The sequence below is a fragment of the Petaurus breviceps genome, unplaced genomic scaffold, assembly GCF_028583685.1.
Source record: "Petaurus breviceps papuanus isolate PSGF00001 unplaced genomic scaffold, PetGlider_PUasm1.0 151, whole genome shotgun sequence".
In the NCBI taxonomy this organism is placed as follows: Eukaryota; Metazoa; Chordata; class Mammalia; order Diprotodontia; family Petauridae; genus Petaurus; species Petaurus breviceps.
This window is the reverse complement of record NW_027185712.1, coordinates 1,448,477-1,465,341: the sequence shown is the minus strand read 5'-3', so window position 1 is coordinate 1,465,341 and position 16,865 is coordinate 1,448,477. Positions and strand designations below refer to the sequence as shown.

The 16,865-nt window shown below is 40.1% G+C and overlaps 1 protein-coding gene across 1 annotated transcript in view; it reads left to right on the top strand.

The window, feature by feature from the left end:
• The first annotated feature begins 5,378 nt into the window (after positions 1-5,378).
• SLC14A2 (solute carrier family 14 member 2) overlaps positions 5,379-16,865 on the top strand; it is a 70,698-nt gene continuing 59,211 nt past the window's right edge. The window contains exons 1-3 of the mRNA XM_069075428.1: positions 5,379-5,552; positions 7,912-8,089; positions 10,035-10,224. Coding sequence (XP_068931529.1) covers positions 5,379-5,552; positions 7,912-8,089; positions 10,035-10,224 — 542 coding nt within the window. The remainder of the gene's footprint in view (positions 5,553-7,911; positions 8,090-10,034; positions 10,225-16,865) is intronic.

Below are 16,865 nucleotides of genomic sequence, written 5' to 3'. Positions count from 1 at the left end.
TTTCATGGTTTTGTTTAAAGTGTTAGAGAATGATTTTTTTTCCACATTCTATTACAACTAAATCCTAAAAAAGACAAACCTACTTAAAGCCTTATTTTTCAAAAGCTCTGTTCTTGCTCAGATTAAGTGTTGCCAAAATATCCACTGAACTAAGTTGCATTGTGCTATGAACCCTAAGCACTAAACTGTGTTTTAAAGACTTTTGTCCTTAAGAAGACTGTTTAATTTTCTTTATTAAGCAATCAGGGTTAAGTAACTTGCTCAAGGTTACACGGCCAGTTATTTCTGGGTGTGGTGCTGAGTGTCTGAGCCCGGGATTCGATCTCCAGGTCGTCCCAACACTGCAGCCAGTGCTGTTACTCGCTGAGCCACCTGGCCGCCCTGGCCGCCCCTAAGCAATTGGGGTTAAGTAACTTGCTCAAGGTTACACGGCCAGGTGTTTCTGGGTGGGTGCTAAGTGTCCGAGCCCGGGATTCTATCTCCAGGTCGTTCTGACACTGGAACCGGTGCTCTTACTCGCTGTGCTACCTGGCCGCCCCTACTGTTTAATTTCTGATAGTAGGAAATGCAAAAACACTTTCTAACTCATTTTTCAGATATGTAAAACAGTACAGTATACTTAGTAAAAATGTTTAATGCATTGAATAATTTATCAACCCATGTTCATTATATAACATTGTGCTGTATATCAGAATGGAATGTGTGTAACAAAACTATAGTCTTTGGATCAATCTTTTGCTTTCACAGTAAAGATTCTTTCAAGAATCAAAAAAAAAAAAGGCAGTGTCTCTCTAACTTCATCCCTAATGTTCCTTTCACAAGTAGTAGAACCAAGCATTTTACTTTTCCTTTTCAGAGAGGAGAACATATCTTTGCAGAAAAACAAGAATCATCTCATTAGGTAAGAAACTAGTCATGCAGCCTAAGGGGGAAGGAGAGGGGACAATCTGGGTTGATTATCACTCCCTGAGTTCTTGTGAGAACTCCTCTCCCCTTCAAACAAGACATTTCCTAAATGTGACAGACTAATCAAAAACATTTAGTCTCTCTCACATCTTCTATTCCAACTGTGCCCCCTTTATTAAACTCTATCTCTGTCTGATTCCTTTGCCTATCAGATTACAGACCAATTTCCTCACCTGAAGGGAAAATCCTCTCCTTTAACCTCTGTTTCATCACTAAGCCAAATGGTGATGCCTACAGGGCTTGAAATCCTTTTCCTTAAATGAACAGATTCATAGGGTCGGAATTGCTGAGGTTGTAGGTATACTTGGAGGGAGACCTCATGCCCTAAATCTTTTAATGAGTAGATGTTCAATGAAATATTGATTGATCGATAAGTTGATTGATCAATTGATTGATTCAATTCAGTTTATTTAACCAGATGTTTATTAAATGCCTAGTATCTCAAAGATATATTGCTAGGTGCAGCTGATTCAAAGACAAAAACAAAGCTATCTTTTCCCTCAGAAGTTTTATGAATAATATGATATGCATATACTTTTCTGGGACCCAAAGAAGTTATCTCAAATAAGAAGTACTTTTAGAAAAAGTATCCACTCAAAACCATAGCTTATGTGCCCCAGTTGAAGTCTTTACTTTTTTACAAGGCCAGAGACAACATCAGTTCAAAGCAAAATCATTTAATACTGTCCCAAAACTTACCAACCCTCCAATGGGGAGGGCATGTAGGTAGAGAACAAGATTGACCAGGGAACACACATAGGAAGGTACACAGAGAGCACACACGTAGCCAGGGAACCTGTATAAAAGGAAACATTCCAGGAGCAAAGACACATATTGGGACACGTGGGTGCGTTATATGGATGGGGCAACTCATACAACCTCAGCTGCACTCTGGTGATCGCATCAGGCTATTCTCTACTAGGTATTATATCTGTGTTTTCATCTTTTCCATTTCTCCTGGCCCTGTGGTCTCCCTAAAGTGCTCTCTGTTATCTGGTAATTTTCAGGACTATCAACTCTTACGACCTCTCTGTTCAAAGGGCTAAAGTCGTTTTAGCACATAGTCTAGGGCAATGAGCCACTATACTCAGCCTAGTAACCAAAAAACAAATGAAAACAACAACAAAAACAGTAACAACAAACTAACAATAACAGAAGCCTTAGGCAAAGATTAAGTCTATTCTTTTGACTATATATTCCCAAAGCCAACTCAAAATCCCTGACTCCAACCAACTACCTGATTTAAGGTTAGAAATTTTCTTTTACCTTCTGCTAATCTCCTAGTCTTAATCTATATTTTAAGATTCACTACAAAAGAAAAAAATATATATATATATCCACAGGAAATGAGGTGCCCTCCAGGCTCCCATAAATACTACCTGCTGGACATGTAAATGAACCTGGGGTGAAAACAAATGAAAGTGCCCTTTTTCAACATTCCTTAATCTTCTGGTCAACCCAGGAGTACCAGTCTTTCTCCATAAAAATAAACATGATACAAATTTGAGAATGAACAGTTCAAAGCAGAAATACAAACAACAAGCTCTCAGAATATTTGAGAAAAATGAAGGAAGTCTTTGTGAAAGAAGTAGCCCCTGAACTGACTGTTGAAATCTGATAGAGCAAAAAAAAAAAAAAAAAGAGTACATAAATTGCAAAAAGAGGGAAGAGGGATGGATAGGCTAGAAATCCACAGAGCAGAAAGGTGGCAAGTTGATTTCAGGAAGTTACAGCTAGTAGCGCAATTTGACAGCAAGTAAAATTAGTAAAGGAGTATAATGCAAAGTATAGATAGAAAAATATGTTGGAGCCAAATTGTGAAGATGCCACAAGAGGCTGAGGAGTTTTTATTTTTTCTGTGGGCATCCCCCTTATAATAAGGAACCAGTAAAGGGTTTTGAACTGAGAAGGATCATAGTCATGTCTACTCCTTACAAAGATTATTTTGACAGTTGTATGAAGAATGGATTGGAGATATGAAAGAGACAGGAAGACCAATCAGTAGACTGCCAAGTGAATGTGATGAGGACTTAGGGCAAAGGATAAATTCAAGAGATGTTGTAGAAGTTTATTAACGGGACCAAGAAACTTATTGGAGAGTTAGGGAGAGAGAAGGGTCACAATGATTAAAGGTCTCAAATATGAGTGGCTGAGATAATGGTGGAAATAATGAAGCTTGGAAGAGATATGAATGGTGAAATGAGTTACATTTTGAATGTTTTGCATTTGTGTTGTTAGCTGGACATGTGCAGTAGGAAATTAGTAATGAGAGACTAGAACTCAAGAGAAAAAATTGAGCCATCTGCATAGAGATGATAACGGAGCCTGTTGAAGTGAAAACCACAAAGGGAAAGAAGAAAAGATAGCTCACAACAGAGTCATGGCGGGGACAACTAAAGTTAGGGAGCAGGAGGTGGATGTTGAACTAGAAAGGGAAACTGAGAACCACTGATCCTTCAAGTAGGAGAGCCATGAGAGCAATATCATGGAAGGCAAGGCAGGAGAGTTCATCCAGCAGGAGGAGGTGGTTAAAGTGATGAAGGTCACTGAAAGGTCAAGGAAGATGAAGACTGAGAAGGTCATTGGATCAAGCAATTAAGAAGTTTCCAGTAGCCTTTGGGAGAGCAGTTTCAGTCAAGTGATAGAGTTGGAAGTCAAACTGAACTTAGAGCAGTACCTGCCACGTTGAACAGCTATTGTAAAATGCCCACGAGCAGGCAATAGGTAGCCTGAGTTCTGCTACCCTAGACTGTGAGTCTTCATATTGACATTAGCTCATCATCAACTTCTTCTAGTATGATGACCCCTTTTAAAATATAAAAAAAATTTCACTGACTCCCTCATGATTGAGAAGTTGCCATGTGAATCTGGCTGAATAAGAAGATAAACCATGACCAGAGGCTGCTATGAATTCACTAATGCTTTTGGAGCATTACCACCACCACAGCGCAAAGGAATAGTGCATATATGTGTGAGACGGTTCAGCCTGCAGATGGTGTGCTCGCCTATTCATCATACTGAGTCACGCTGCATATTTTGTTGGAGCTAAATAAAGATCAACATGCCAATGCTTGCTGAACAGATGGACCCTTTGCCATAACTCCATGGCCCCCTAGGGATTCTACATGCACAGGTTGGGAACCACTGTCAAAGATTCATAAAACATGAGTGTGACAGAGCTGAAACCATCCAGAGGTGGCATCTGGAGAGAGAAATATTCAAAAGGGATTGGTTCTCCAATGACTCCCATGAGTCATCCTTTCCACATTTTTTTGAAAGTCTTCTTAATAAGCAGCAATGTTGACAAATTTTTCTTTCCTTTTTTTCACATTGTTCTATAGTTTGCTACAGTTTTCAAAACTATTTCTCGTATATAATCTCATTGAATCCTCACAGCATCCCTGTGATGTGGAAGAGTGGGAATTCTTGCCTCCATTTTAAAAATGGAGAAACTTTTGAGTTATTTATCCAAGGCCATCTGTCTATGACTTTTATGCCTGAGAGGTTCATGACCCTACCCTGCTCTACCCATAACCTGCCAAAGACCAGTATCTTCTCCTCCAGTTAAATTTAATGTCTGTTTATTGGATTCCAACTCGGGGTTAAAGACCAAAAGCATAAATTCATTCCTCATGTAGGTCAATTACTCCACCCTCTTCTCTGGTCCCCAGATGGCCATCTCTCATGTATATATGGTTCTTGTCATGAGATCGGGAAAAACTTTATAGAAAAGGTACAAATATAACTCTCCTTCATATTTCATCCAAACTGACCTACTTGCTATTTTCCAGACAGGACATCCTACTTGTTTCTATGTGTTTGAACAGGCCATCTGTCCCCATGCCTACAATGAATTCCTTCCTCATTTCAAGCTCTTAAAATCCTCAGCTTCCTTCAAAGCTCAGCACAAGAGCTACCTCCAACAGGAAGCCTTTCCTCATTTCCTCCCTGTACTCTTGAAATTGCTTTGCTCTATGTGTTTATCTGTGTATACATTATCCATCCCTACCCCACCAGCATACTTGCACAATAGAATGTAAACACCTTGATGGATTATTTGTTTTTCTTTGTATCTCCAGCACCTAAGATAATTCCTGGCACATAGTAGGGGTGTAATAAATACTTATTGAATGTATGAATGAATGAATGAATGAATGAATGAATGAAAAAGTTGCATTTAAGCTGGCCCTTGATGAATGAGAAAGATTTCCATAGTCAGAGTATGGGGAAGGACATTTCAAACAGATGGAATGGCTTTCTTTCCAGAGAAATGTGGTAGAGCCATACTATTGGATCAAAGCCTTATGATTTACTTGTTCCTACCCAGCCTCATCCATAGCCCTTCCATGTCTATTACCTAACTGCTAGGTTGTGTTTTTTTTTTTTTTGCTATTCACTAATCATAGTACAGAATGAGCAGCTGGACTCCAAAGGACATGTCTGAGACCCACAGCAGCCCCCTGTTGGTAGACTCTCTCTCTGATAGACGCAGACTTTATGAGTCAGAGTTCATGTGTCCAACATGGACCCCACGTTCCCCCAACATCCACCCAGGTCTTCCTCTCCTGGAAATGCCAGAAGAAAAGGTACACAGAACAATTCTTATTTGACTGGTGGGTGTAATAGGATGGTTAAACTCAACATGAATGGATGCTCCAGTTTCACCTGAAGACAAAGATGGGAGACAGGCAGGTCTCCCTAGCAGTATATCATAGAATCATATGATTTTTGAACTATTAAAAGGGACCTTTGAGATAATCTAGCTCAACCCCCTTATTTTACAGATGAGAATGACTTGTCCAAGTTCAGATGGCAAGTTATTGACAGCTAGTATGGCTGAGCAGTAGCTGAGGAACTCGCTTCAGATAGCCAGACTGGAGAACATTTGCTAAAAAGTTCAAAGAATGTCTTGTGGCACACCTGCCTTTCATCCCACTCTACCCTTTCCCCAGGATCCCAAAAGATGAAAGCAGTTAGTTAAAAAAAAGACCATCAGAATTGCTGCCCTGGACCAGTCCTGTTGGTCCTTTTGTCCAAGATTCTCTGGTTAAGCCTGTAAAGAAGAATCAAGGGAAGGGTAGTGAGAGGGGGTGATGGTTTCCCTGATATAGACATTAAAAGACTGGAAGCCTGCCCCAGTCATCCTCAGCTTCCCCTGATAATGCATCATTCATCTAAACTAGTAGAACTCATAACCACATATCTCTGAAGACTCATTGGTAAGCCCCCTTGACTAAAAGAAATATCTGTCTTCTGTCTTCCCTGCAGAGCCTGATATAACAGAGCAGATGAGAATATTCTAATATAGGAATCAGATGTCTCAAAGAGTCACCAGGGTCGCATTAGAGAGCTGGGGGAGGTGGGGTAGAGAGCCTGAGAATGATTGATCTAAAATGTTCCTGAATGTAGATGAAGTTTTTTATTTCATAATGTCCATCTCTTGGAGACAATGAGTTTTCCACACTTCATGCTATCTGAAGAAGGGTGTCCCCTTTATCCTATCATGCCTAGACATGTGAAAAAAGCCACAGTTTTCTTCTCCATCCCCTTTGTGTGTTTGTTAACTCCCATCCTATTTCCTCTCAAACTGTATGTCTCTTCACTGAAGGGTCTTCTTAGTACAGAAACAAATGGAGGCAGCATGATATAGTATAATGAGTACAGGACTTTGGGGTCAAGAGACTTAGATTGTAGACCTAGCTCTGACATTAACTAGTTATATGACATTATTCAAATACATCTATGATCTTCTTGTTACAAATGCACCCTTCAACAATGGAGATAGCAACCTTTGGACATCAGTCATCAACATATGGACCTCAGTTTTCTTACCTATAAAATGGGAGTGAAAAGCAGCCTTAAAACCAGGAAGACCTGGGTTCAGGTTCTACCTCTGATATCTACCTGATATGTGACTCTGGACAAGTGACTCAAACTCTCAATGTCCCTACAATTAAGACTACAAACTACAGAACTTATAGTGGCATCCTACATTGGTAGATGGAGTTCCCTAAACCAGTGAAATCACAAATTCAGTAAAAAAAAAAAAATAATAAATTTTAAATTATTTATCTAGATAATCTCTAAGGTACCCCTTAGAGGGGTTTTCATTTCTGAGAGCCCAGAGTTTTAAGGCTCCTTGGCCATTTGGGAAAGGTTGTTTACTAAGTAACAGCCTGAAAGACTGTGTGGCTTCCCAAGGTGCCTCCGGTGGCCCACGTGCTCCCAAGACACCTACCGGCCCCTTGGAAATGCCAGAGGAAAAGGTACACAGCTCAGCTTTTCTATGACTCTTGTGGGTGGGAAAGAAAGCTTGGGCTAATAAAGGAGGAGGCTGAGGGATGGCAATGACTTCCACTCTAGGAGTGGCTCTCATTCTGTGGATAACTCCACTTGGGACTGACCGCACAGATGTGAAGAGGAGGCAGCTAGTTTACAATTGTTCTTTCTGATAGGGAAAAAACCTTCCTCTTACCATTTCCAGAGAGACTCCTTTATATTGAATGATATTCTCCAGAAGGCTCCTATTAAAAACGTAAATGGAACAATAATATAGCTTATCTATGTTTTTCAGACTCCTTAGCTTACTTCTTAACAAAGGGCAGGTTGTTGAGGGATTACCCAGAAAACAAAAGTTTAATGAAGAGGAGATTGGAAAAGATCTGGAAGAGGGGACATTGGTCTGAGTGGGAAACAGGACAGCAGGAGAAACAGTGTGATGGCTTATGTATGTGCACTTGTGGATAGCATAGAACTAAAGAGCAAAATCCAACGTCTCCAGAATATCCCTATTTTATCTCTAGCCCTTCCTGATTTTTAACTGAGGCCAAAATAGTATCAATCCCTAAATGACAATCCCTATTTCATCCCCCACTATCCCCCCACACATCGAATGAGTAAGTCATTGTTTGGTGCCTTTTCTCAACTTTCCCCTCACCCCCAAAGGGTCTCCGGCCAGCCATAGAGGACAGCCCCATGGTGAAAATTGTAAAACCCAGGAGAGAGAAGAGAGAAAGTGCTGCATCCCGTCAGAACCCAGCCTTCAGTGGCAGCAGCATCAGCCCCTTCACAGCAGTGGGCTATCTCACTGGTGAGATGAAGGAGTGCAGCAGCTGGATCAAAGGTAAGGTGGTCCAAGAAGCATCAGAGTGAGACTTTGGCACAGAGGACCTCCCTCATTCCCCAAGCAAGCTCTTTCTAAGGGCAGGTCACATTTCCCATAACAGAGAAAGGAAGGTGATCTTTTTCTTCCAGCACTAGTAGAATTAATCCCAGATGTAATCTTCATCACTTCCCTCCCCCACCACCACACATAGACAGACATACACACAAGCTTTGGGAAAAATAGGTAGGGGAATGATGCATCCTACAAACTTTGGAATTATGTAGGTGCAGTATAGTTTCATCATTGCTCATGTTTGAAGATTATAAAATCATAAATTTAAAGCTGGAAGGGAACTTAATGATTACCTAGCCTGTCATCCTTCACTTTACTGTTGAGAAAACAGCCTCACAGAAGGGAAGTGACTTGTCACTTAAGTAGTGTGCTCCCATTCCCACCTATCCATTGCTTAAAAGAGGTAGGGGACATCAGTTACAATCCTTGTAAGATGGAGGACCATCATACCTCACCGCTTGCCCTACCGTTACTCCCTTCAAATTCTCAAGCATTGCTATCTGACCTCTCACTGCATCTTAAGAACCCTTGGACCTTAGAACTTATCATTTATCATCTTCCTTTACATTAAATTCTTGTGTAGTTGGATGACTTGAGATTTATGCTTGGTTTAACCCACTAACTAGCTGTTCCATCTTAGATACATGTACCTCTCTGAACCCGTTTCTCCATCTGACCTAGACAAATTCTAAGATCCTTCCTAGCTTTAACCCTCCTTGGTTCTATAAATCTATATAGACAATCTTTAATTCTGTGAAATTATGGATTAGTGGGTACCTTAGCTACTTTAGTTGAAAGCTCCTTAACCTCTGGCTTGTGAACTTTCTATAAATATATATTTGGATAACTGTATTTCAATATAATTAGTTTCTTTTGTAATGCCGTGTATTCTATTTTATGTATTTTAATAATAAAATTAGTCTGAGAAGGCATCACTGGCTTCACTAGACTGTCCCTTCTATAAACTTGGGTGTGATCTGGGCTTAACATTTGCTTACTCGTATTTTAAGTCTTTTTTAGGCTAAGCCAGCATGATGCTAATCATTTAGTTATTACAATTATTTTTGGTCCACATTTTCATGGGATCTATCCCTTCTTTATGTTCTCCATTTTCTCCCTCCTTTCCAGCTTTCTCAGTTGAAGAAAAACAAATATCTGGTATAGCAAATATATTCTGGAGTCCATATTACCCTCCTAGCAAATTCCACACTCAAATTCTCTATTTGAGACTGCCTTGAAAATCAAACCAGCAGGTAGTTTAGAGTGTCCTCCTGTCTTTAGACCCTGCTGTCTGATTGTCATTAGGCCACCTGTTTGACTTCCCTGCAGCCCTGGACCAATGCTAATTTCCCTCCTTGGGTAAAGCAGACTTTTTTCCTATTATTTAATTCTCTACCCAATACTTTTTTCCCTCCAGGTGACTTTCTTTTTTGCCCAAATCCTAGCTCACAATTAAGTTATACAGTACTGAAGAAAAAAATATATTTTCTTTCTTCCACTAGCCATTGTCCCAATACATTTCCCTTGAAATGTCCATAGGACATCTTCATCAATTGAGCCTATGATTAGAACCTCAAGACTTGACTCCCTATAGATAGTATGCTTGGCTATATTTCCCCCAGGACCTGATAAGGTAGCAGTCATATTCGTTTTAACAGCATTTTTATAGGACTTTGAGATTTACAAAATTCTTTACTCACAATAACCTTCTAAGGTAGGTAGCACAACTATTATTATTATCCCCATTTTACTTATGAGGAAAGTGAGACTCATAAGGAAAACACTCAATAGGTTTGTGAATTCCCTGTATGTGTCTCAGCTTCCAGTAGCAGGGATATATAAGTATAGATGAGCTCGACCTTGGTGCCTTGGCCATCTGGATCTCTTTCAGATAAGCCACTGGCTGTCCAGTTCATCGACTGGGTCTTGAGGGGAGCAGCACAAGTGATGTTTGTAAACAACCCAGTCAGTGGAATCATCATCTTCATTGGACTCCTCATCCAGAATCCCTGGTGGACAATCACTGGAGGCCTAGGTGCTGTGGTTTCTACCTTGACTGCCCTCGCCTTGAATCAAGACAGGTAAGTACCTTCCTGTGGTTGGCTGGATAAAAGGGAAAGGACCCAGAGGTCATTTTTTGTCTGACCAGAAGAGGTAGGGAGTCGGTGAAAGCTGAAACATGAGGTTTCAGGATCAGTTGTGTTATAACTAAGGTGGCCAGGACCATCAGGTATGTCTGACATCTCAGATTCCATGGATGCACCTCCATGGAGAAATGACTCTAGGGCCCTAACCCTAATTTTTAAAAGGAGCCAATGTCATTCTCATTCTGGACACCGCAGGGTCAACAGCTTCCCTGAAGGTGCCTTTAGAGTATGGTGTCAGACCCAAATAGAAACAGAGACAGCTAATCTGTACATAAGGATCCCTGCCAGTTGCATATTGACTTAGTTTTAAAATGTAGTATTATCTGTTTAGGGGAAACTAGGTGGCACCATAGTGCACAGAGTGCTGGGCTTAGAATAGGGAAGACTCATCTTCCTGAGTTCAAATCTAACCTCAGACACTTACTAGCTGTGTGGTCCTGGGTAAGTCACTTAACCTTGTTTTCCTCAGTTTCCTCATCTGCAAAATGAGCTGGATAAGAAAATGACAAACCAGTCCAGTATCTCTGTCAAGAAAACCTTGAATGGGGTCATGAAGAGTCGGACATAACTGAAACAACTCAACAAAATAATCTTTTGTTATATTTTTATTTATTTTCTTAAATATTTCCCAGTTACATTCTAATCTGGTTCAGGTGGAACTTGGGAGTGCTGTGGGCCATATGCATCCAGAGGGCTGCGTGTCTGACACCTCTGCTGTAGAGCAGAATAGATTGGAGCTCAGAGAATCCAATATGGTGTATTATCTGTATTAAAGATTTTTACTACAGTCAAAAGACTTTGGCCATGGACCTTTTCCTTAGGAGGGAACAGGTCATCACAGGATCAAGTGCTAGGAAAGACCTGAGAGATTATCTAGTAACTATTTCCAGGGATGGGGAACCTGTGGTCTCAAGGCCACATGTGGCTCTCTAGGTCCTCAAGTGCAGCCCTTTGACTGATTTCAAACTTCACAGAAAAAATCCCCTTGATAAAAGTCCAAGTAAAACTTGGACTCAGTCAAAAGGCCCCACCCAAGGACCTAAAAGGCCACAGGTTCCCCACCCCAGAGCCCCTTCTTTTTCCTTTTGCCTCTCAGAAAACACGAGTGAATTGCCCAGTGTCAGACTGGCAGAACCCATGTGCTCTTTCCACTGCACCACATTGTCAGTCACAGCCTCTCATTCAATACTCACTGTAGGCCAGACACAGGGCTGAGTGCTGGTAACATGTTAGTACTGAGCGTTTCATCATCTGTGGGTAGTTCATAGACACAAGCCTTCCTCTCTCCCCCCTTGGCATACATCGGGCAAGTCACACTGCTAGGTACTGGGGACTCAAAGACTAAATAAATTAATGACTGCACAAACAGATAAAAATAAATAATCCCTGCTCTTGGAGTGATTACATTCTATTGGAATGACAACATATAAGTTTATACAGAACAAAACCAAAATGAATACAAAATTATTAAGTACAAGATGGTTAGGGAAGTAAGGCTATGGTTCTGTTGACCCTGAGGGTTTCAGGAAAGGTCTCATATCAAAAGTGATTCTTGAGTTGCATCTTTAAAAAGTGAAGGATTCTATGAGGCAGAGGTGAGCAAAACATGTATCCCTGGAATGAGGAAGGGTCAGCACAAAGGCACAGGAACAAAAGATGGTGGGCCATATATGAGGAGCAGAGAGAAGGCCATTTTATCTGGATTACATAGTGTGGGAAGGGAAGTAACATATCATGGAACCACAATGATAGGTGGGGTTATAAAAAGCTTATATTTTATTCTAAGGGTAATAGGGAAGCAATAGACTTTATTGAGCAGAGTAGTGAGTCAGATCTAGGCTTAAAGAAATTCATTTTGGCAGTTGCGTGGAAGATGAATTGAAATAGGAAGAGACTTGAATCAGGGAAACCAATTTGGAGGATATTGCAATAGTCCAAGTGAGAAGTGATGAACTAAGATGGTGATCATATGAGTATGGAGAAGGGGTCGTTCATGAGGGAGAATAAGGAGGAGTAATATTGAAATTAGGGACCTAGGGAGACTGCAAAACTAATGGTAACCTTAACAAAAGTAAGAAAATTGAGGAGAGGGGAATGGAATTTGGGGGAAAGGTTATGGGTCCTGTTTTGGACATGTAGAGTTTGAATTGCTTCCATGCCATTCACTTTGAAATTTCTGAAAAAGAATTTCCTGACTGGATCTCAAGAGAGAGTCAAAAGCAAGATATATAGATTTATAAATCATCTGCATAGAGAAAACTATAACATTGAGGGGAGATAAAAGATTATTAAGAGATAGGCTGTTGAGAGAGAATATATGAAGAATATAAGAGAATATAAAAATACCCTCAAGACAGAGCTTTGGGGAATATACACAGTTAAGGTGCATAATATGGATAAACCAACAAAAAAAGACTGAGAAGGAAGGATCAGACAGGTACTATAAGAGAACAAGTAGAAATCAATGTCACGAAAATCCAGAGAAAAGAGAATATCCAGGAGGGGAGGCTGGTCAACCATGCCCACTGAAGCAAAGAACTCAAAATAAGGACTGAGAAAAGATCATCAGATTTAGTATTTAAGAGGCTGTTGGTAGACACAGAAAGAAAAGTTTCAGTTGAGTGATGTGGTCAAAGGTCAGAATGAAAAATGTTGAGGAGTGAGAAATAAGGGAGTAGACAACTAAAATGTTTCAGTTTGGCTGAGAAAGGGGGAGGTTATATAGGATGATAGCTTATGAGGCTGCTAAAGTCTAGCTTAATTTGTTGTTTTGTTTTTTAAAGATAGGGAGGAGATATGAGTATTCTTGAAGGCAGTAGGAATTACTGAAAGGAACTAGTACTTAGGGATTGATTGGATAGACTGAAGGAGGGAGAGAAAAAATAGGAAGAAAGGATTGTTGGGGGTGAAATTTTATGGAGAAGAAAATATCAAGAGTACATATAGTAAGGATGACTTTGGCAAGAAAGGTCATCCCATTATCAGAGACTAGAGGAAATGAGGAAAGGATATGGGATGATGATAAGGAGTTTTGAGATGAAAAGGGGTGTTTGATGTAAATGGCCCTAATTTTCTCAGTAAAGTAAGAAGGAGTAGCCTCAGCTGAGGGCGGGGAAAAGATGTGAAAGGTTTAAGGAGAGAAGCAAAGTTTTGGCAATAACTTCTGGGGAGGGTAGGATAGGAATCAATTAGAAAAAGATAAAAAGATTGCTTTGCTTCTGTGATGGACAAGTTTAGTTTAGATAACATATATTTGTAGTATATTCCAATAGTTTGACTTCTTTCAGCTCTGTTTAGCAGTAGGTAAGTAGGGGCAGAGTAGTGGGAATAGTTCAGAACTGGAGTTTTGCAACAGATAATCATCAAAGGCACAGGGGCATGTTCCCAATACTCTATACTTTTACCAGCAATGAGGTCTGAGCAACACCCTCTATAACTACTCTAATTTCTGTGTCCTATCGTTCTTCCTACATTCAGCTACCCCATACCAACTCTGCATGTATATTCCTATTTCCATAACTTTTACTCATTCAGATCCCCCTTTATGGAAAACTTTCTCCCCACCCCTCACTCCTTTTCTAAAATTTGCTCTGTGTTTCAAGTCCCATTTTTCTCCATAGTCTTTCCTGACCCCTCTCTGGATTTCCCTACCATTTTTACTTAATGTCACAGAATTGAGCATTAAATTATCTTCTGATTGGGAGAAAGACCCATATGTACAAAAATGTTTATAGCAGCTCTTTTTGTTGTGGCAAAGAATTGGAAATTAAGGGGGTGTCCATCAATTGGGGAATGGCTGAACAAGTTGTGGTATATGCATGTTATGGAATATTATTGCGCTATAAGAAACGGGGAGCAGGCGGTCTTCATATTTACCTGGAGAGGCTTAAAAGAACTGATGCTGAGTGAGAAGAGTAGAACCAGGAGGAATTTGTACACAATTACGGACACAACATATGTGTGATGACCAACTTTGATAGACTGGTCTCTTCTCAACAATGCAGGGATATAAGTCAATCCCAAAAGATGCATGATGGAGAGAAAAACGTGCATCCAGAGAAAGAACTAGAAAGAACTAAATTTATATCCAGGTGGAAGCAAAATACCTGATCTTTTTTGTTCTCTTATTTGATTTTATGTCCTCTATACCATTTTTCATCCCAGCTGGTACAATCCATCCTTATAACCTGACCATTGTATAATGTGAAAGTATTTACAGATCCTATACTTGATTATAAGACGCCATGGGGGGGAGGGGAGGGAGGGGGACAAAATATGAAATTCAAGGAATTGTGGAATTGAATCCTGTAAATTAAAAGGAAACAAACAAATTTAAAAAAAAACTAAAAAAGATAAAAAATTAAAAAAAAATTATCTTCTGATTGTGTCAAGGGTCTCTGTGTCCTCCCTTCAGTTATCCTATAAATATCTTGAGGGCAGAAATCCTGCCTCACCCTGGTTCTGAACCCATAGTGTACCCTCATTTGATTTGCCAATAACTAATCCTATACCAGAAATAGCAAAATTCTAGACCCTGTTTGATATGTCTGAGAACATGTCCAGATTACTATCACTAAGTTATGGCTTCATTATATAATTGGGTTAGATAATCACCAAAAACTACCCTAGAGAAATCTCAACATGCCACGCCAATAGACCAAGGTTCTAGGGACAATCAGCCACAGAGGTTCCATCCCACCCCCAAAACTCTGAAAAACCAGAAGTGTTAGGTTCTCTGGGCCCCAGTGGTCCAGTGACTCATATCCTTCTGGGGAAGTCCCCACCAAACTCACCTCCCAAACACCCACAACTTATGCCTCTTGTATGTTAGCATAGGTAATAGATTTCTAGAAACAGCAAGCACTTCCTTGGGGAAGAGATTTTATGGAAGTGGAATTAGGGGGGCAAGAATATTGAGGCAAAAAACATCTGCAAGAATGTAATTTGAGCGAAGTAATTGCCAACATCTGACATTTTTGTAATAAACATTGTATAGACATTTTTCCTAAGAAGTGAAACACACAATGGAACATGCCCTAGGCCAGTATCCCTCCAAGGACAGCCCTGCCCGGAGATACTAGGATAATTAAGAACATAGTTTTTATTAAAAATATATTTTTTTTTATTTTATTTTATTTTTTTAAAGCAATCAGGGTTAAGTAACTTGCTCAAGGTTACACGGCCAGTTATTTCTGGGTGTGGTGCTAAGTATCTGAGCCCAGATTTGATCCCCAGGTCATCCCGACGCTGGCAGCAGTGCTCTTACTCGCTGAACCACCTGGCCGCCCCAAAAAAAATTATTTTAAAGAATATAGTCTTTAAAGCTGGGGTGAGGAGGTGGGGTTCCTCAAATTGGACATAAAAAGACAATGGATTCAGACTTAGGAGAGGGAAGGGAATAAGCAATTATTAATCACTTATATGCAAGGCACTTTGCAAATATCTCATCACAACAAACATGGGAGGTAGGTACTATTATTCCTATTTTGTGGTTGAGGAAACTGAGGCAAGTTAAGTGACTTGTCCAGAGTCACACAGCTAGTATCTGAAGCTGGATTTGTTCTCAGATATCCCTGACTCCCAACCTAGCTCTCTAGCCATTGCACAATCTAGCATTTGGTAGCTTAGAATCTACCAAACTTCTGTCCTTCCCCAGCATAATATTGAGATTATGCATTTGTATGCATGTTCAATGACTTTATCCACATGAATGCTGGGAAACAAAGGTACAAATAGCCCTCACTCTTCCAACAATCCCCAAATATTCATATTTAACTGTGGAATGCATTCAGACATCCTCATCTTCTGTGCCAAGACTCAGTGTTCCTATACTGGCAACATGATATCTAGGTGCATGGTACTTGAGGCAAGATAAAGAGGTAGAGAAGAGGCAAGCAGCCCCAAATAACACAGAAACAGAAAGCAAAATCATGATAAACAAAATATGACTGAATGTTAAACAAATGGGGCAGCTGGGTGATACAGAGGATATAGCACCAGTCCCGGAACAAGGGAGTGAGCAAGTGAGCATTTTACCCCTGCCTCAGTTTCCCCATCTGTAAAATGGAGATACCACCTCCCAAGGTTGTTGTGAAGATTAAGTGAGATAATAACTATAAAGCACTTAGCACAGTGCCTGGCACATAGGAAGCACTATATAAATGCTAGTTATTATTATTATCTAGAAGAGAACTGGGTACTCTGTGAGTTTTCTGGATTGACTCCATTCAATCATTTTACTTGCCTAACTACCAAAGTCAGAAGACTTTGATAAGGATGGAAAACAAAACTACAAATGTAAAAGTGTTCTATTCATGCCAGTAGTTGTTATTTTCATCACCAGTAATTATGCTGAAATTTGTCCTGTAGGAGCAGTGAAAACTAGAAAGTTAAAGAATTGCTTGGAGCAATTTGGTTCAACAAATATTTATTTAGAAGATTGAAATGAAACAAGGATAATCAATATTAGGCTGATCAATGGGAAAGAAAGATTTCAGAGCTCTAACTGGATCCAATTTCAAGGTTAGGTGGTGCAGGGGCTAAGAACACTGGACCTGCTTTAAGAAAAACAACCT